This window comes from Lactuca serriola, chromosome 8 (assembly GCF_051521515.1).
Source record: "Lactuca serriola cultivar US96UC23 chromosome 8, Lser_US96UC23_V15, whole genome shotgun sequence".
Taxonomy (NCBI): domain Eukaryota; kingdom Viridiplantae; phylum Streptophyta; class Magnoliopsida; order Asterales; family Asteraceae; genus Lactuca; species Lactuca serriola.
The window spans coordinates 102,978,613-102,994,539 of NC_136415.1; the positions used below are offsets into that span (position 1 = coordinate 102,978,613).

Here is a 15,927-nt window from a genome sequence, read left to right on the forward strand (position 1 = left end):
CTCTTCTCCTTCTCTTCTTATCACTCACGGCCAAAGTAAGAACACACATAATTGACTTAAGTTTTCTCTCAGAAGTCACAACAACTTCTCCTCTTCTTCATCAAAAATTCGAGATCTTGGAACATTTCAAGGAGATCCTTCCACAAAAATCATCATCCTAGGTAAGTTGATGCTTGTATCCATGATCTAGATTCTTTGTTTTGTCAAAATTCTCTTCTTAACTCATATAAACTCATGATCATCATCTTAGAAACCCCTAAGATCGAGATCCACCCAAGAAGGCTTGCTAGGACCAAATTTTCTTCATTTCTTCCTTCAAAACCGTGAGCAACAAATCAAGGTGAGTTCATACCCCTCTATTTTTGGTTTTCACAAGTTTTATGGGGGAGAATACAAGTAAAATGTGTAGATCTATGTGTGTGTGTGTGTGTATGTTATGTGTGATTTCATGTGTTTATGTGGTAAATATGTGACAAAAAGGAAAGAAATCTCGAGATCTATAGCTCAAGGAGGAAAATAAACATGATCTAAGATATATTACGTTAAACAAGTAAAGAAAAATTACCCTCTAAGTTTATATCAAACATATTACAATATAAAACTCATTTATAGGCTATATTTGTCAAATAAACAAAATTTGGGTTAAAGGTTGTCTTTCACGGTTTTCATAAGGACCAAAAGGGTCAAAACAGTTAAATTAGATGTTTTTATGAATATTATCATCTTCAAAGGACTAGAAATGTAAATTGTAGTCTAATGGGCCAATTTTTGGGTTTTTTGGCCCATAGGCCCAAAATTGCGAAAAAATATGGTTTTAAGGGATTGAAATGGTAAATTTCTCAAAATAGTGGGTAAAAGGGTAAATAAATCTATTTCAGGGATTAAAATGACCTTTTTGCCAAAAAGGATAAAAAATGCAAAGTTTTTGGATTTTGGGTCAAAATTGTAAAAGTTGCGAAAAGTTTGGACTTTAAATGAAAATTCGTTACTAAAGGGGCTGAAACTGCCAAAGAGTAAATTATGAGTTAAAAACATTATTTAAACAAGTCTATGGGTCAAAAATGTCAAGAAAATGGTTTAAGGGCCTAAAATGTCTTTTTTTTATAATAAGGGACTAAGATTGTCATTTTTATTAAAGAAGGGCTGAATAGGTCAAACCAATATTTTTTAGTCAATTATTTTATTATTAAGATATTTGGGTTTAAAATACCAAATTATAACTTATGAAAATAGAATGAAGAATATACATATATTTTCAAATATTGTTATAAACAATCGACAAGGTTCGTGCCGTTGCGATTTAACAACTGTTCAATCAAGCTTCCGACAATTATACTATACCTAAAACAAGTAAATATTCAAATTGTTGGGCTTGAAAGATTCTAATCATGTTTATTGGGCCTTCGTGACCCACTGACATGACTTTTGGGTCTAACAATAATAACACATGTCTATTGGGCCTCCTGTGACCCAATTACATGTTTAAGGGACCCTCAATGGTTTTTATGTGCTATTGGGCCTCAGTGGCCCATTAGCATTGCTAGTAAGGTCTAAATAAGTCAAATGCGAAATGGGTCAACGCGTCTTTCGTATACCCAACAGCCTTAATTAACATACGTAATTAGTAGGACACCGTAATCCTCTTCTCCTCATTTGTTAGACTTACCTTCAATTCAAGTAAACAAATACAGGTCGTTAATCAATGGTAATCAAATTCGTTTGGATTAAGTGAGTAATAACGGGCGACACCTTTAAGTGTCGTTCGTAGTCTATAGTTATAATCAAATTCTCCTGGAGGGAGAGCGAGAGTTTGTGTATAGATCTATACGGGGGTGACTCCCCCACACCTCAGCTGTTCGCTACAGTTAGACTCGGACAGTCTAGGGTGACAAAATCTTAAGATCAATTTCGGAGTTCGCTAGAATGCCAAGACCAACGAACTAGTCATTATCATGCATAGTTATAATGACTCACATAAATAAATCCAATACTATCCGAGTAATCAAGGAAAATCATAATCATTCGTTGTGACGGTATAATAATTCGAAACAGTTATATTATATTATCGGAAAACATCGGGTTTTTCGAGGAAATCAACACCATTCACTTGTACTTTCCAATAACTATAATGCAAAACTTCTCATTTATACACGCTTTGAAATCATTCATGCACAAACCTATGAATCTTCACACTTTAGTATAAACAATTGTCTTTTCAGAAAATATCAGATTTTTTGGGTTATATAAACTACACAAAACATTTTCATAACAACCCTGCTTATGAACTCACCAACATTCCATATGTTGACGTTTTCAAAATAACTTGTATTCTCAGGTAACAGGTAAGCTGAAGAGTAATACCAAGTATGTTAGGTTGTTATGCTTTGAAAACTTTTAAACAATTTATGCTATGGATATGTAAAATTTAGACAATATACTTGATGTGAACAATGTCAGTTGTAATGTATTAATGCATGGTGATGTTTATGTTATGTTTCATGTATATTCATTGTGATGATATTCAATTTGAGTCACGCGAGCCCTCGGACATTTCCGCCGTCTGGTTCGGGGTGTGACACATGTGTAGATTGGTAGTAGTTGATATTGGTGAATACGACTATTTGAAATGCCTCTCGACAGTTTTCCTCATTTGTTCCACTGATTGGAGCTCTGGTAACTGACCAAACATAATTGACGGACTAAAGTTGAATTGCTCCAATGAAGGTTCATTTTTCAGCCTTTTAGGTTTTCCTCCCTCTTGACATACCTCCATTTTCTCTTTTCCTTTAAACATTCACCGGTTTTCCTACTCTAAAGATTAGCGTCCGGTGTTGATGAACCATATAGTGCATCAATGAAAGCATTGATTTGTCAAAATTGAAGGACTGAAAATTCAGGTCTCTGTTGATGAACCGACTCCATATTTTCCGGTGAGTAGTAGGGATTGAAAACCTCGCCCCATAGCCTGTCTGAGAGAGGGGGGGATAGGACCCTTTTATATTTAATATTTATATTTTATTATTATTATTATTTAAATAGAGAAAACATCATAAATAGTCCGTGGGTATTGAAATGACGAAAATGTCCCTCACTTCACGGTAGAAAGCTGACGAAGTTAGGCGGAAGGACTAAACATTAAAAATTTTGAAACCACAGGGACCATCCGTTAGATTTTTGTAAATTAAGGACCAAAATTTAGATTTTATGAAACCATAGGGACCATTTTTAAAGTTTTGTCTTTGACATATTGTGGTTATGACTTGACATGCTTATGTGTATTTTGATATGTTGTGGTTATGACTTGACATGCTTATGTGTATTTTGATATGTTGTGGTTATGCCTTTACATGACGTTGCATATAAGGTTATGTTTAACCGTATATAAACTAATTTTTTTTAAAGTTTATTGCAATTTTGTCTTCCCTAAGACCATAAAAGTAGTTTATCGTAGCTTATAATTAGTTTTTTTTAATATATATAACTTATAAATTGACCTATAAGTTAAAAAAACTAATTAACTAATTTTTGAACTAGCGGGTCTACCCTTACATTTAAGCTTTTTCTTTTCATTATTTGATTGCAATTGGCTAGTCCGTAACTATTATAATATTTTATATACACAGCTATGCGATTAGTCCATAAGGTTTGTCAAAGCATTCTAATTTAGTACAACTATAATAGGGAAATGTCTTGTTAGGGTAATTAACTATTGCTCTTGTACTCAATTGGTCACTTTTTTTTTGTATCTCATTTACCATTGAACTTGTTGTAGGTGTTTACAGAAACCATTGAAACCGGCTATTGAAGGTTTCCGACAATTTCTTATCTCCGGCGACTCTCCGGTCGTCTTCTTCGGCGAGCCTCCGGCAAAAACGAAATTTTCCGGCAAACTTTTCTCGACTGCGGTCCAAGCGGCATCCACCGCAGGTGTTGCTGCTTAGCTTTCTCCACCCTCCCCTCTCCCCCTCATGTCGATTTGCTTCCAGAAAAAGGAAGAAGGGACGCAGGCAGCAAGCCACCTACCACCTCCTCCTGTCATCACCGGAACCCACCTGTCACCTCCCTTTTGTCGCCGGTAAACCACCATTACCACCTCTTGCTGCTTGCTGCTGCTATAAGTCATCAAACCGAGACCCAAGGATCCGTCGAAAATCTCATTTTTGCCGGAGGCTCGCCGGAGAAGATGACCGGAGAGTCGCCGGAGATAAGAAATTGCCGGAAACCTTCAATAATCGGTTTCAATGGTTTCTGTAAACACCTACAACAAGTTCAATGGTAAATGAGATACAAAAAAAGGAAAGTGACCAAATGAGTACAAGAGCAACTGTTAATTACCCTAATAAGTCATTTCCCCCAACTATAATAGGTGATATGTGCTTGGACCCTACAATTTTATTTATAGTGTGGTTGGTCATTTACACAAGTAAAATGACAACTATATCCATTTTAATTTATTTTATATTTTATTTTAGCTAAATATAATTTTGAAAGAAATGGAAAAAATACTACACCACCCCATATAAAACCCTATTATCATCTTCCTCCAATTTTCTATCTTTCTCAATCTTCGGTCCAAAACAACCATTGGGAGCCACTATTGTCACCAACTTTTATGTCTATTATGGGTGGTAACTCTCGACCTAAGCTGTAACCCGACACTGACTCAACCCGAAAATAAACGGGTTTGGGTTGAGATTTTTGACCCGTCAACCCGTATATATATATATATATATATATATATATATATATATATATATATATATAATTTATAAAAATTAGATATATGTAAATATTAGTGAAATCTGACTTCCTTGCATATTTGTAATATTTCATATCATTGTATTCCCTCCGTATTTTTTTGTGGTTAGTCTGCGTTTACGGTGGCCTAATCAAAAACGAAAAAACACATCATTTTTAGATACTCACGAGTCACGAATGAAAAACACATCCACTTTGTATGAACGTTTTCATTTTTCAATTTTATTTTGATGTTAATGAATTTATGAACTTATGTTGAAAACCTCTTTTTTATGATAATTACTTTATCACTTTATGACTTTATGTTGAAAAAACCTAATTTTTTAAAATGTGTTGCTTATTTATTAAACGGGTTATATAGGTTGGGTTCGACTCATTAAGTTGTGAACTTGCGAACTCATATACTTAAACGGGATATATGGGTTGGGTTGGGTTGAAGTTTCCAACCTATCAACCCGTGACCCGTCAATCCATATATTATATGGGTTTGGATGAGTTTATATTTTTCTGACCTTCCAACCCGAACCCAACCCGTTTGTCAGGCCTAATGTTTACTACAACCATAACCACCATGGCAACCTCTATGACCGCGACTGGAGTTAGTGGTACTACCATCGTTAGGTGGTAGTCGGGTGGATAGATGGTGATTGGGCTTTTAGTGGTGTTGTTAATTGTGGTAACACGAGTTAAGGAAGAGGAGGTGATTGTTTGCTTAGCGTTGTATGTTTCTTTGATAACAAACTTGGGTTGGGCTTGAAAGAAATGGGGTATGGATCAATATGATGAGTTGGGGTATCGAAACCATCTATTTTTCATATAAACAAGTAATTTTTGGAGGACATTATGAGGTTTACGTAATCACCCTTGAATTGGTGAGATTTGTATTAATCAATATATAATAGTGAGAGTACAACAAACTATCTAAATTACAGGATATACAAAAAAAACAGATCCTATAAACTAGGATAAGCTAAATTAACTCTATTCGCACGGGGGGGGGGGGGGGGGGGGGTTGCCGCCGCCGCAAGCGATGGAGGGGGAGTCCAACTCGAAGCTAGGAATGAAATTCTTCAAATAGAGGCCGAGTAAGACTTTTGGTAAATACGTCGGCAAGCTGAAGGTGCATAGAGACATATTAAGTGTGAAGCTTGCCAGATAACACCAATTCTCGAATAAAGTGATAATCAATATCACTATGTTTAGCTCGTTTATGATAAATTGGATTTTGGCTAAGAAACAAGGCACTACGATTGTCACATAAGAGAGTGGGAGGTCCAGATGGTAGGAAATACAATTCACTTAGAAGATGAGTAATCCATATGATCTCATAAGCAGCATTCGCTAAAGCCCTGTATTCAGATTCACAACTAGAACGAGACACAATTGGTTGTTTCTTAGCACCCCAAGATACCAAATTGCCACCAAGAAAGATAGAGTAATCATAAGTAGAACGACAGGTCTCAATACAACGAGCCCAATCGACATCTAAATAGCCTAAAATAGTTGGTGATGAAGCACGAGAAAAGGAAAGACCATAAGAAATTGTGCTTTTTACATAACGAATAATTCTTTTGACAGCTTGAAAGTGATCTTCCGTTGGAGCATGTAAAAACTGGTTGACTTGATTAACAACATAGGACAAATCATGAGCATATTTAGATTGACTAAGAAAGAGGCCAATATCATGATAGGAAACATCAAGACCAAGAAAATAACTCAACTTGCCAAGATCCGTAATAAGAAATTCTTTATTAAGCCGAACAATGAAGATACGAATGATAGATGCATCATTTCCAGTGAGGATGATGTCATCTACATATACCAGCAAATAAAGAATTATGGAGTCCTTTTTGAAGACAAAAAGAGAGGGATCAACTCGACTGCAAGAGAAACCAATGCTTAAGAGAAAGGAGCTAAGTTGTTGGAACAATGCTCTAGGAGCTTGTTTAAGCCCATAAATAGCTTTCTTTAACCGAGAAACATGATTAGGAAAACGAGAGTCAAAAAACCCCGGTGGTTGCTCCATATAAACTATATCGGATAAATTTCCATTCAAGAAGGCATTTTTGACATCAAGTTGATGCAAAGGCCATTTGTTGAGAACATCAAGAGAGAGTATAATACAGAATGTGGAGGCTTTTACAATAGGGCTAAAGGTAGCCGAATAATCTAGCGCGGGTACTTAAGTAAAGCCTTGAGCAACAAGGCGTGCTTTAAGTTTGTTAACAGAACCATCAGCAAGAAACTTAGTCTGAAATACCCATTTAGAGCCTAGAATGTTATACCTAGATGGTCATGGCACAATATCCCATGTGGAATTTTGTGACAATGCCTTCATCTCATCACATTGCAGCATACCATTTTGGATTCTTAGCCGCTGATTTGAAGCCTTTAGGTTCCTTAGAAGCAAAGAGTGCATGATGAAGAGTCGATGTAGAGAGGTAAGAAAGATCTATAATATGATGAGGCTTGTAAGTTCCAACTTTTGACCGAGTTACCATGGGGTGACCAGTTGCAACAGATGGCGTAGAAGATGGTGGTTAGAGCACCGAAGATGACGTAGACGTCGTAGATGATGAAGGTGTCGAAAGAACTGGTAGAGTCTGAACAAAAGGTGTGATTTCATGTACAAGATGTGAATTGGAAGGATGATGGTTTGCACACAAGTCACAAGGAGTAGCAGCAACAGGAATAGTAGATGGCATAGCTATAGGGGAGTTTACTGGTGGTGATGACGGCATACGATAGTCGTCTCAGTATGTAGATAAAAGAAGATTTGCAGCTAGAGTGGTGAACTTATGAGAAGAGAATGGAAAATCAAACTCGTCAAAGTGAGCATTTCGAGTGATGTAATTTTCCCTATAGACAAATCTAGGCATTGATAGCCTTTATATTGAGTATTATACCCAATAAAAACATATCGAGTACTTCTTGGTGCAAGTTTGTGAGAAGAGTAATCCCAAAGATAGGGGAACACATAACAACCATAAATACGAAAATTCCCATAATTTGGCTGAGTGGAGAAAAGTAACTCATAGGGAGACTTGTTACCAAGAAGTTGTGTTGGGAGACGATTGATAATATAAGTAGCCTAACTGAAGGCATGTGTCCAAAGTGTGGCTGGAATATGAGAATTGAACATCATTGCTAACCCAGTTTCAGTAACATGACGATGTTTTCGTTCTACTCTACCATTTTGTTGAGGTGTGTACGGACATGACATGTGATGGTGAGTTCCATTTGCATTGAACAGAGATCGAACACGAGCATTAGTGAATTCAGTGCCACCATCGGATTGAAAAACTTTAACTTTGCATAAAAATTGTGTTTGTACTAAGGCAATAAACAATTTAAGCACATGATAAAATTTTGATTTTGCCTTCAAAGGATAAAACCATGTGAACCTGGAATAATCATCAACAAATATTGAATAGTAACGAAAACAATGCATAGATTCAGTAGGCGATGGGCCCCATAAGTCAGAGTGAATCAAATCTAAAACATGTAAGGTATGATGCAAATTCATATCAAAAGGCAAGCGTTTACTTTTAGATAATTGACAAGAGGTGCATACGTTTGGTTTTGGTAAAAGGGAAGTAATGGATAAATAACCATTCTTATTTAAATTGGAAATAATGTCATAAGAAACATGATCTAAATGACTATGCCAAATTTCAAAAGATGCTTGTAAACGTCTTGAGGTAAGTTTCGCCAAAAAAACCTGTTGAGCTTGCTCCGAAACATATAATCCATTTTTACACCTTCCTTGTGCTAGAGTTTCCTTAGAATGACAGTTCTGAGCGGTAAACATAGGATTAGAAAACAAAACATCAACTTCATTATCTTCGGTAAGTTTGCTATCAGAAATTAAGCTTTTAGTAAGTTTAGGAACCACAAGAACATCAAGCAAGGAGATATTCAGAGATATATGATGATTTCCAATATGAGAGATAGTAGCATCATGACCATTACCAAAAATTACGGATGCATTAACAGTGTAAGTGTTGGATTAGGTGTCTAAGCTCATAACTATAATTGATATATACTTGAATTGATAGTAGCATAGTTCTTTTGGGTTGCCTTCAAACTTGGCAATTGAATAGGATGACTATTAGAGAGAGAAGAGTGATTGATTAATTTATTACTTCGTTAATAAATTAGTTAGAAATCAATATAAATGATTTATTAATGTATTATTGAAATAATATATTAATTAGAAATCATATTGTTTAATTAATATTTAATCAAAAATTATTTTGGAATTAATTTTGGGATTAAATGAATTAATTAAAACTGTAGGGACTAAAGGTGACAATGTTCAATAGTTGAGCATTGGGAAATTCTAGAACCTCCCTAAAGTGGGGGGAACGAAATCTAGAGCATCTCTAGGCTTTCCTTAGGCTCTAAGGGTGCCTTGGGTGCCTTAGGGAGGAAGTTAAGGGATTTGGGTTATCTTGGATACACCTGTCTTATCCAATACCTTCCTAACACCTATATAAACCCTCCTTAGAGTTCAATTTTGGCTAAGACTCCTCTAAGAGCCTAAGGGCCGAAATTCTCTTCTATTACTCTTTCTTTCTTTCTTTCTTTCTTTCTTTCTCTCTCTCTCTCTCTCTCTCTCTCTCTCTCTCTATATATATATATATATATATATATATATATATATATATATATAGTATTCCTTGGTTGCTTGAGTGTGTTTGTAAACCATTAGAGGCTCGAGACTTGTGGCGCTTGCTACCAAAGGTCTTCCAAATTTTTACAATAACAATCTAAAAGGTATGTATCATAACCCTTCTTATGTGATTTTTGATTATTATCCATAGATCTAGGGTTTATACTTTGTTGTTCATTATTGTATGTTCAATTAGAGAAAAACATAAATCTTCAATTAGGGTTGAATGCACACATAGGATTGTATGTTTTTCTCAAAACCCATCAGTAAGATGCAACATTATTGAGATTTTAGGAGGTGTGAGTCATGTGTGAAGAAGCCCCGGTGTTGACAAACCAATCAAGTGAAGAAGTTTGACATTGAGCCTGAAATGCTTCGGCAAGATTTGCATCAAGAGGGTGAGAAGCAAAGGTTTGTAAATCTAGACATTTAGTTGCATAATGTCTATCTTTTCAAAATAATTGGCAATGAGGAGGTCGTCTAGCACCACACCCTCTACTGCGTCAACAAGATCAGGGGCGGACCCAAAAAAATTTCGAAGAGGGGGCAAAAAATAATTCAATTTATTTTATGGGGGAAAAAAGTTGAAGAGTTGAAATATGTTATTTTAAAAGGTTATATATATATATATATATATATATATATATATATATATATATATATATATATATATATATATATATATATACCTACTTTTAATTAGTTTTTTATTGTTGTGGGGGCAGGTACCTCCATTGTAGGTGTGCCTATGCACGAGATGATGATCGCCCTCGACCCCTTGTGGAAGTGTTATCAGAAGAGTTATACGTTGAAGTTGTATTGAAGGCAATCGAAGCAGTAGTTGTATCATTAACAAATTTGAGAAACATTTCGTGACTTTCAGCTTGAGAAACAAGATCACGGAACTTGGGGTGTAGATTAAGTAAGCGCTGTGTGGTGGAAAAATGTTCAAAAGACGAACCAATTCCACAAATAAACCAGTGTGACTTATCATCTTCATCAAGAGGATGACTGATAGCTGCAAGTTGATTACAAATACCCTTTAAATTTGCGAGAAAATCCAGTGACAGTGGAAGTACCTTTCTTGAGATAATGAAGAGAGTCCCGAAGAGTGTGGGTACGTTCAAGTGAATCATGTCGATATGTGTTCTCAAGAGCAATCCAAACATCATGAGAAGTATTGTGACCTAGAGTTTCTGCCATGGCTTCCTCAGAGAGGGAAGATTGAAGCAAAATTAGTGCTAGTTGATCTGCAGCAACCCAGGAGGTATTGGTTGGATTTGGGACTGTAGTATCACCAGTAGTAAGGGTGGATGGTAGTTTGGGAATGGTCTCATCAACATAGCCAATAAGGTTCTGGTATGATAAAAGAGGAAGCATTTGTTTGCCCCATAGAAGGTTATGTGATGATGATAATTTGATGGTGAGCATGTGGAGAATAGTAGAAAGAGGAAGAAGATTTTCATCATTTTTAGAAGATTCACCTGTCATGATGATGATGAAAGGGACGAAGAAGAGAGATGACGGCCAGAAAGAGTTAGACTGATACCACATTAGGTTTACGTAATCACCCTTGAATTGGTGAGGTTTGTATTAATCAATATATAATAGTGAGAGTACAACAAACTATCTAAATTACAGGATATACGAAAAATAGATCCTATAAACTAGGATAAGCTAAATATTAGACGTTACGATGTTTAGAGAAAGGATCACCTATTAAATAGTTGATATATATATATATATATATATATATATATATATATATATATATATATATATATATATATATATATATAAAGATTTTTCAATTCTTGACGGTATGAAGATACGTTGGTGAAGCTCAAGACGAGTATTAGTTAATAAATATTTATATAAAACTAACTCATTTTATCATATAAAAATCCAACATATATAGATAGGTTATCAATGTATATCATTTAAAATATTGTTCACTAATTGTTTCAGGTAAGTGTTAACCCATATATTGCAGCTAACTAGAAATATCCTCTTAAAACTTTCTTCCACGGTTGTTACAACATAGCAATCAATAGATAACAAAGTTTTATATTGCTATAATGTATAAAACATGTAGTTTTTCTTTGTGTAGAAATTTTGAATAAAAATAGTTGTAAATTTATGTATGTCGAATACAATTAGAATGTAAATTATAGCAAATGATCAAAAATAAATTAGAACAAATTTCATAAAAATTATAATAGTGGGAAATTAGACAAATTTCTACAAAAACTATTATTGATTAGAATCTGTTCAGTTTAATAATCCAGATACTTTTTAATGTTTTAACCATTATGGTTTGGAATATTTATCTAAACAACTATAAGATATCACTGTAATCGTTTTTTACAAGAGAAATTAAATATCCTTGTACATCTTCTTCATACCTATCTTCCTATCTACATGAAATTATGGCAAATGTCATCTTTAGATAAAACTAAAGATATTTTAGGACACTTGTCATTATTTCAAATGGGTAGGAAAATAATTAGGAAAAAAAGTAGGAGGATATTTAATTTCTCTATTTCGATGGTTAAACCAACAAAAACAAATTATAATGATTTTATAGAACTTGGCCTATTTTTAATTATATTTTATGGTTTTACAAAAAACATATATTTTAAAATGACAAAATACAAGTCGTTATTTTATAAAATTAAGAAAACAGACAAATTATTTAACATATACAATAAAGTCATTTTCTCAAATACTCAACACAAATGATACATACATTCCCCTATAATTTGAAGTTACAAATGAGTAGCAATACAAGATCAACATTTTCTGTGGTATCATAAATTCTAGTTACATAAATAAAAATTCCAAAAAAAAGTAATTTTAAATCATTTAATGAGAAGTAACAGCGGATAGCTTTTGACTTGCTTTCCATTCTTGACCAGGGTTTAGTATAACAGGCTTTCCAATTGCTGATGCCTCTACAGCAACCATACTTTTGTAGTCATCAGGTCCTAAGTCAACAATAGTCTTTGATCTCTCCTCCCATGGATTCCACACCACTATTGCACAACAAAAAGTTATAAAATAAGTTCTATGGTAAATTACATATTTAGTCCCTCAATGTAGTTGATTGTTTAAATTTTGATCTCAAAAAATTTCTTTTGTAATTTCTTTATTTGAGGTTCTTTTAGGTCTTTGTTCCAAGTAATATAACTATTTTTGGTCCATGACTTTAGCCGATTTTTGCAATTTTTGTCATATTAACGTTTTACTTGGTACATGGACATAAAAAAACGTTTCAAAAACATTGAATAAGTACCAAAATTTTGAAGAAGATAACTTTTTGGGACCAAAATTTAAAAATCAGCTATACTCAAGGGCCAAAAATGTAATTCACTCTAAGTTCTATGTACACAAATACTGTTTTCATTTTTTGGATTTCGGATAAGAGCTAAAGAGAATTTTACAATCTAAACTAAAGGTCTTTCATAACTTTTTCTTTTTTGCCTTCATTAGTAATAATTTTATTTTTTTCCCAAAAATGATCAAAATATTGGATCTCTATGCAAATAATATTTTATAATTATGCCCACAACAGACGCAATATGTTGACTATTTTTTTTTTTGAAAAAGACCTATTATTTATTCTACCAGATGAAAATCTATAAACCAGATTTTAGAACGTAAAAAAAAAAGGTCTTAAATGAAAACGGGTCAAGTAGTTTTTTTCTTAGAAAATAGAAATAACCCTTATTTTTTTTAATTAAAACCCCTCTAAATATGAGTAAATGACCATCTTGCCATTTTTAACACTAAAGTGCAAAAAATCTCACCAGCATCAGGAAGTCCATGTTTCTGAATGGAAACTGTTTGTTTCTTTTTATGATCAAGAATTGCAAGCTTTTTTGGTGTGCTGAGATAAATCCTGTCAATCTGGGTAAATAAATGACATTAGTTAAAGCCTAACCTAACCATGGTAAAGTAAAACAATCAAAGCCAGAGAAGTGGTAACTTTTGTTACCTCTGAATTAATGGTTATAACATCCCGTGTCTCTGTAAATCTTGTCCTGTTCTGTGTATTGTCAAGATAATCAAGTTTCCCTAATCCTTCCACTCGAACTTCACTACAAATACAAATATCAAAATGTTCACTTTAAAAGTTAAAACCATTTTTTTTATAATTACCAATTAATATATATTATCATGTTAACCGATTTACCTGATATTTGAAACACGGAAATAGTTGTGATAAGCAAATGTAAAATTAAATTGCTTTTTATCGGTGTTGGTATTTTTTATCCGAGATGTCATGATTAAGTCTCCTTTAAGTCCCAGAGTGATCCTTAGTCTATACTCAAACCTACAAATGAAAATATAAATAGAAAAAGTTATATATATATATATATATATATATATATATATATATATATATATATATATATATATATATATATATATATATATATCAATGAGAAAGTAAAAGCGCAAAGTATATAAGATAGGAATGGAATAAAGTCAATAAACTATGTACCTGTTAGGCCATATATTCAAATCATCTTCCGTGGGCTTAAGTAACAAATCAACAAAAACTCCATTAATGGGTTTGGATTGAAGAGGATGGGAATTGTTCTCCATGGTCCATACTCTGTTTCTAGCAAATCCATGGGATCTAAGAGGGCCAAGATTTGAAAACTGCATCAATGAAGAAGGTGAATGTGATTAAGTAAATTAAAAAAAGAAAGTGAATTAAACAGTAGAAAAAGATAGATGCAATGCACATACTTGAGGAAAGATGATAGGAATCCCCCCTCGTATTGCTGTTGGAGGGCTAAAGATTGCCTGCATAAACACATGAAGTTCTAAGTTATTAAAGAGGAAAAAACAACTACAAGTTTTTAATAGGAGTATGATTCATCAAAATAGGATTCCGGATAGCTGATATACCTTACTACTGAGAAAAAGTAACTCTTTTCCATGATCATTTTTCCAAGATGTTACATGAGCTCCATACAGATACACCTGAAATTTGCAGAATAGAAATGTTAAACACCATTAAAAGCATGTGAAATCTTCAGATATGATGAAACTTAAGGCATTAACATCGCAGGAGCATAAGGTAAGAAATGTTGGTATATCGCGAGATCCCAATTACAGAGAACAAATCTAACCTAAAAACGAAGTTTTACAGTTTTATACGTCTAGATCTTTTCCGTTATGAGTAAGATCGAATGAATCAGCAATGATGTGACATAACATGATTGATAAATGATAAAATCCAGCAACAAGTACAGTATATAGAGTTAGATTACAATACGCGAGCAAATCAGAGAGAAATTAGGGAATTCGTCTTCTACATACCTCTACAGTACTTCCATGGATTTGACGGAGTACGAGTTTGTCTAGGCCATTGATGCCTTTAGTGATCTCAACAGATGCTAAGGTAGGTTGCAATTGCATCCATAAAACAATGGATATGGTTACATATAATAAATAGGAAATCATTGCAGAAAAGCAAATACAGATTAAGCTCGAGAAAGAGAAAAACTGAAATACTAGTGCCTAATTAGTGCAACCAAAAACGTCGACTTTAATGGTGTTCACCTGTCTTGAGAAGATCCTCCGGCGACTTTACTGTGGGGCCAATTATTGACAAAACCATACAAAAATATCATAGTCAAATCACAAAATGAATGTGAATCTGAGTAGGATATAATGATATATGATATGTTAATATGATCGAGATATTAAGAACTTCGCCTGCTCTTTCCTCTTCTCTCAGGTGAAAGGTCAACTGTGCTCCCATGTTTGAATAGGTATTTTTGAAAAGGTCAATAGCATGTTTTGTCCACCAATCAGGCAAGCATTATCAATTTGTATTCTAATTGCTATCAAGCCATTAATTATTATAGTGAATATAACCATATATTGCTAAACATCTAATCTCGTTTTGAAAAGGTCAATAGGGAATCAGTCAATATTCTGGCCCACTTAGTTGTCTTCCTAAGATTTTGTGTTGCCTATACAGATCTCAGTTATTCACATTGGTCCGAAAATCATCCATATGGATCATCTTTATATATGTCCGAATCAGCTTCTACAATTAACTATGTAATATAGATCTTACGTTTGTAACTTTAATACTGTGTTTTTGGTACTTTACAGAAAAACTATTTTTTGTTTAATTTAAAAAAAAAAAAAAAAAAAACTCCATTGGTGCATAATTACCGATCTATATTAACTTTAGGTTATTAATTTCAATGATATGATTCTTTCATTTAGACTAGAGCGAGTGGTGGTGTGTATAGCTATAGTGCAACATCAATTTTTTATGTCATGTAAGCATAACATAGTGCTAGGAAGTGTTAGAGTGTTAACATGTATTTGAAATAAAAAAAAAAAAAACAAAAATAACCAATCACAAACAACCTGTACTCTCACTGCTCTCTCATCTAGCTAAGTTGTCGGCAAGTGGACCTTGGCGCACCACTTTAGCTCCTAAGGGAGGTGTTCAAGGCATG

The 15,927-nt window shown here is 33.8% G+C and overlaps 1 protein-coding gene across 2 annotated transcripts; it reads right to left on the minus strand.

Moving 5' to 3' along the window:
• Nucleotides 1–12,162: 12,162 nt before the first annotated feature.
• Nucleotides 12,163–15,221, minus strand: LOC145069822 (putative glucose-6-phosphate 1-epimerase). Of its 2 annotated transcripts, XM_079016769.1 has the most exons (9): nt 15,011–15,221; nt 14,768–14,844; nt 14,354–14,428; nt 14,192–14,248; nt 13,941–14,101; nt 13,629–13,769; nt 13,431–13,533; nt 13,243–13,342; nt 12,163–12,468 (listed from the first exon to the last, which is right to left on the minus strand). In XM_079016769.1, exons 1-9 carry the CDS (start codon nt 15,066–15,068, stop codon nt 12,299–12,301), a joined length of 942 nt encoding a protein of 313 aa, XP_078872895.1. In that variant the 5' UTR covers nt 15,069–15,221; the 3' UTR covers nt 12,163–12,298. The 2 variants fall into 2 exon arrangements, with proteins under 2 accessions (XP_078872895.1, XP_078872894.1); XM_079016768.1 differs by lacking the exon at nt 15,011–15,221 and having other exon boundaries at nt 14,768–14,988.
• Nucleotides 15,222–15,927: the final 706 nt, after the last annotated feature.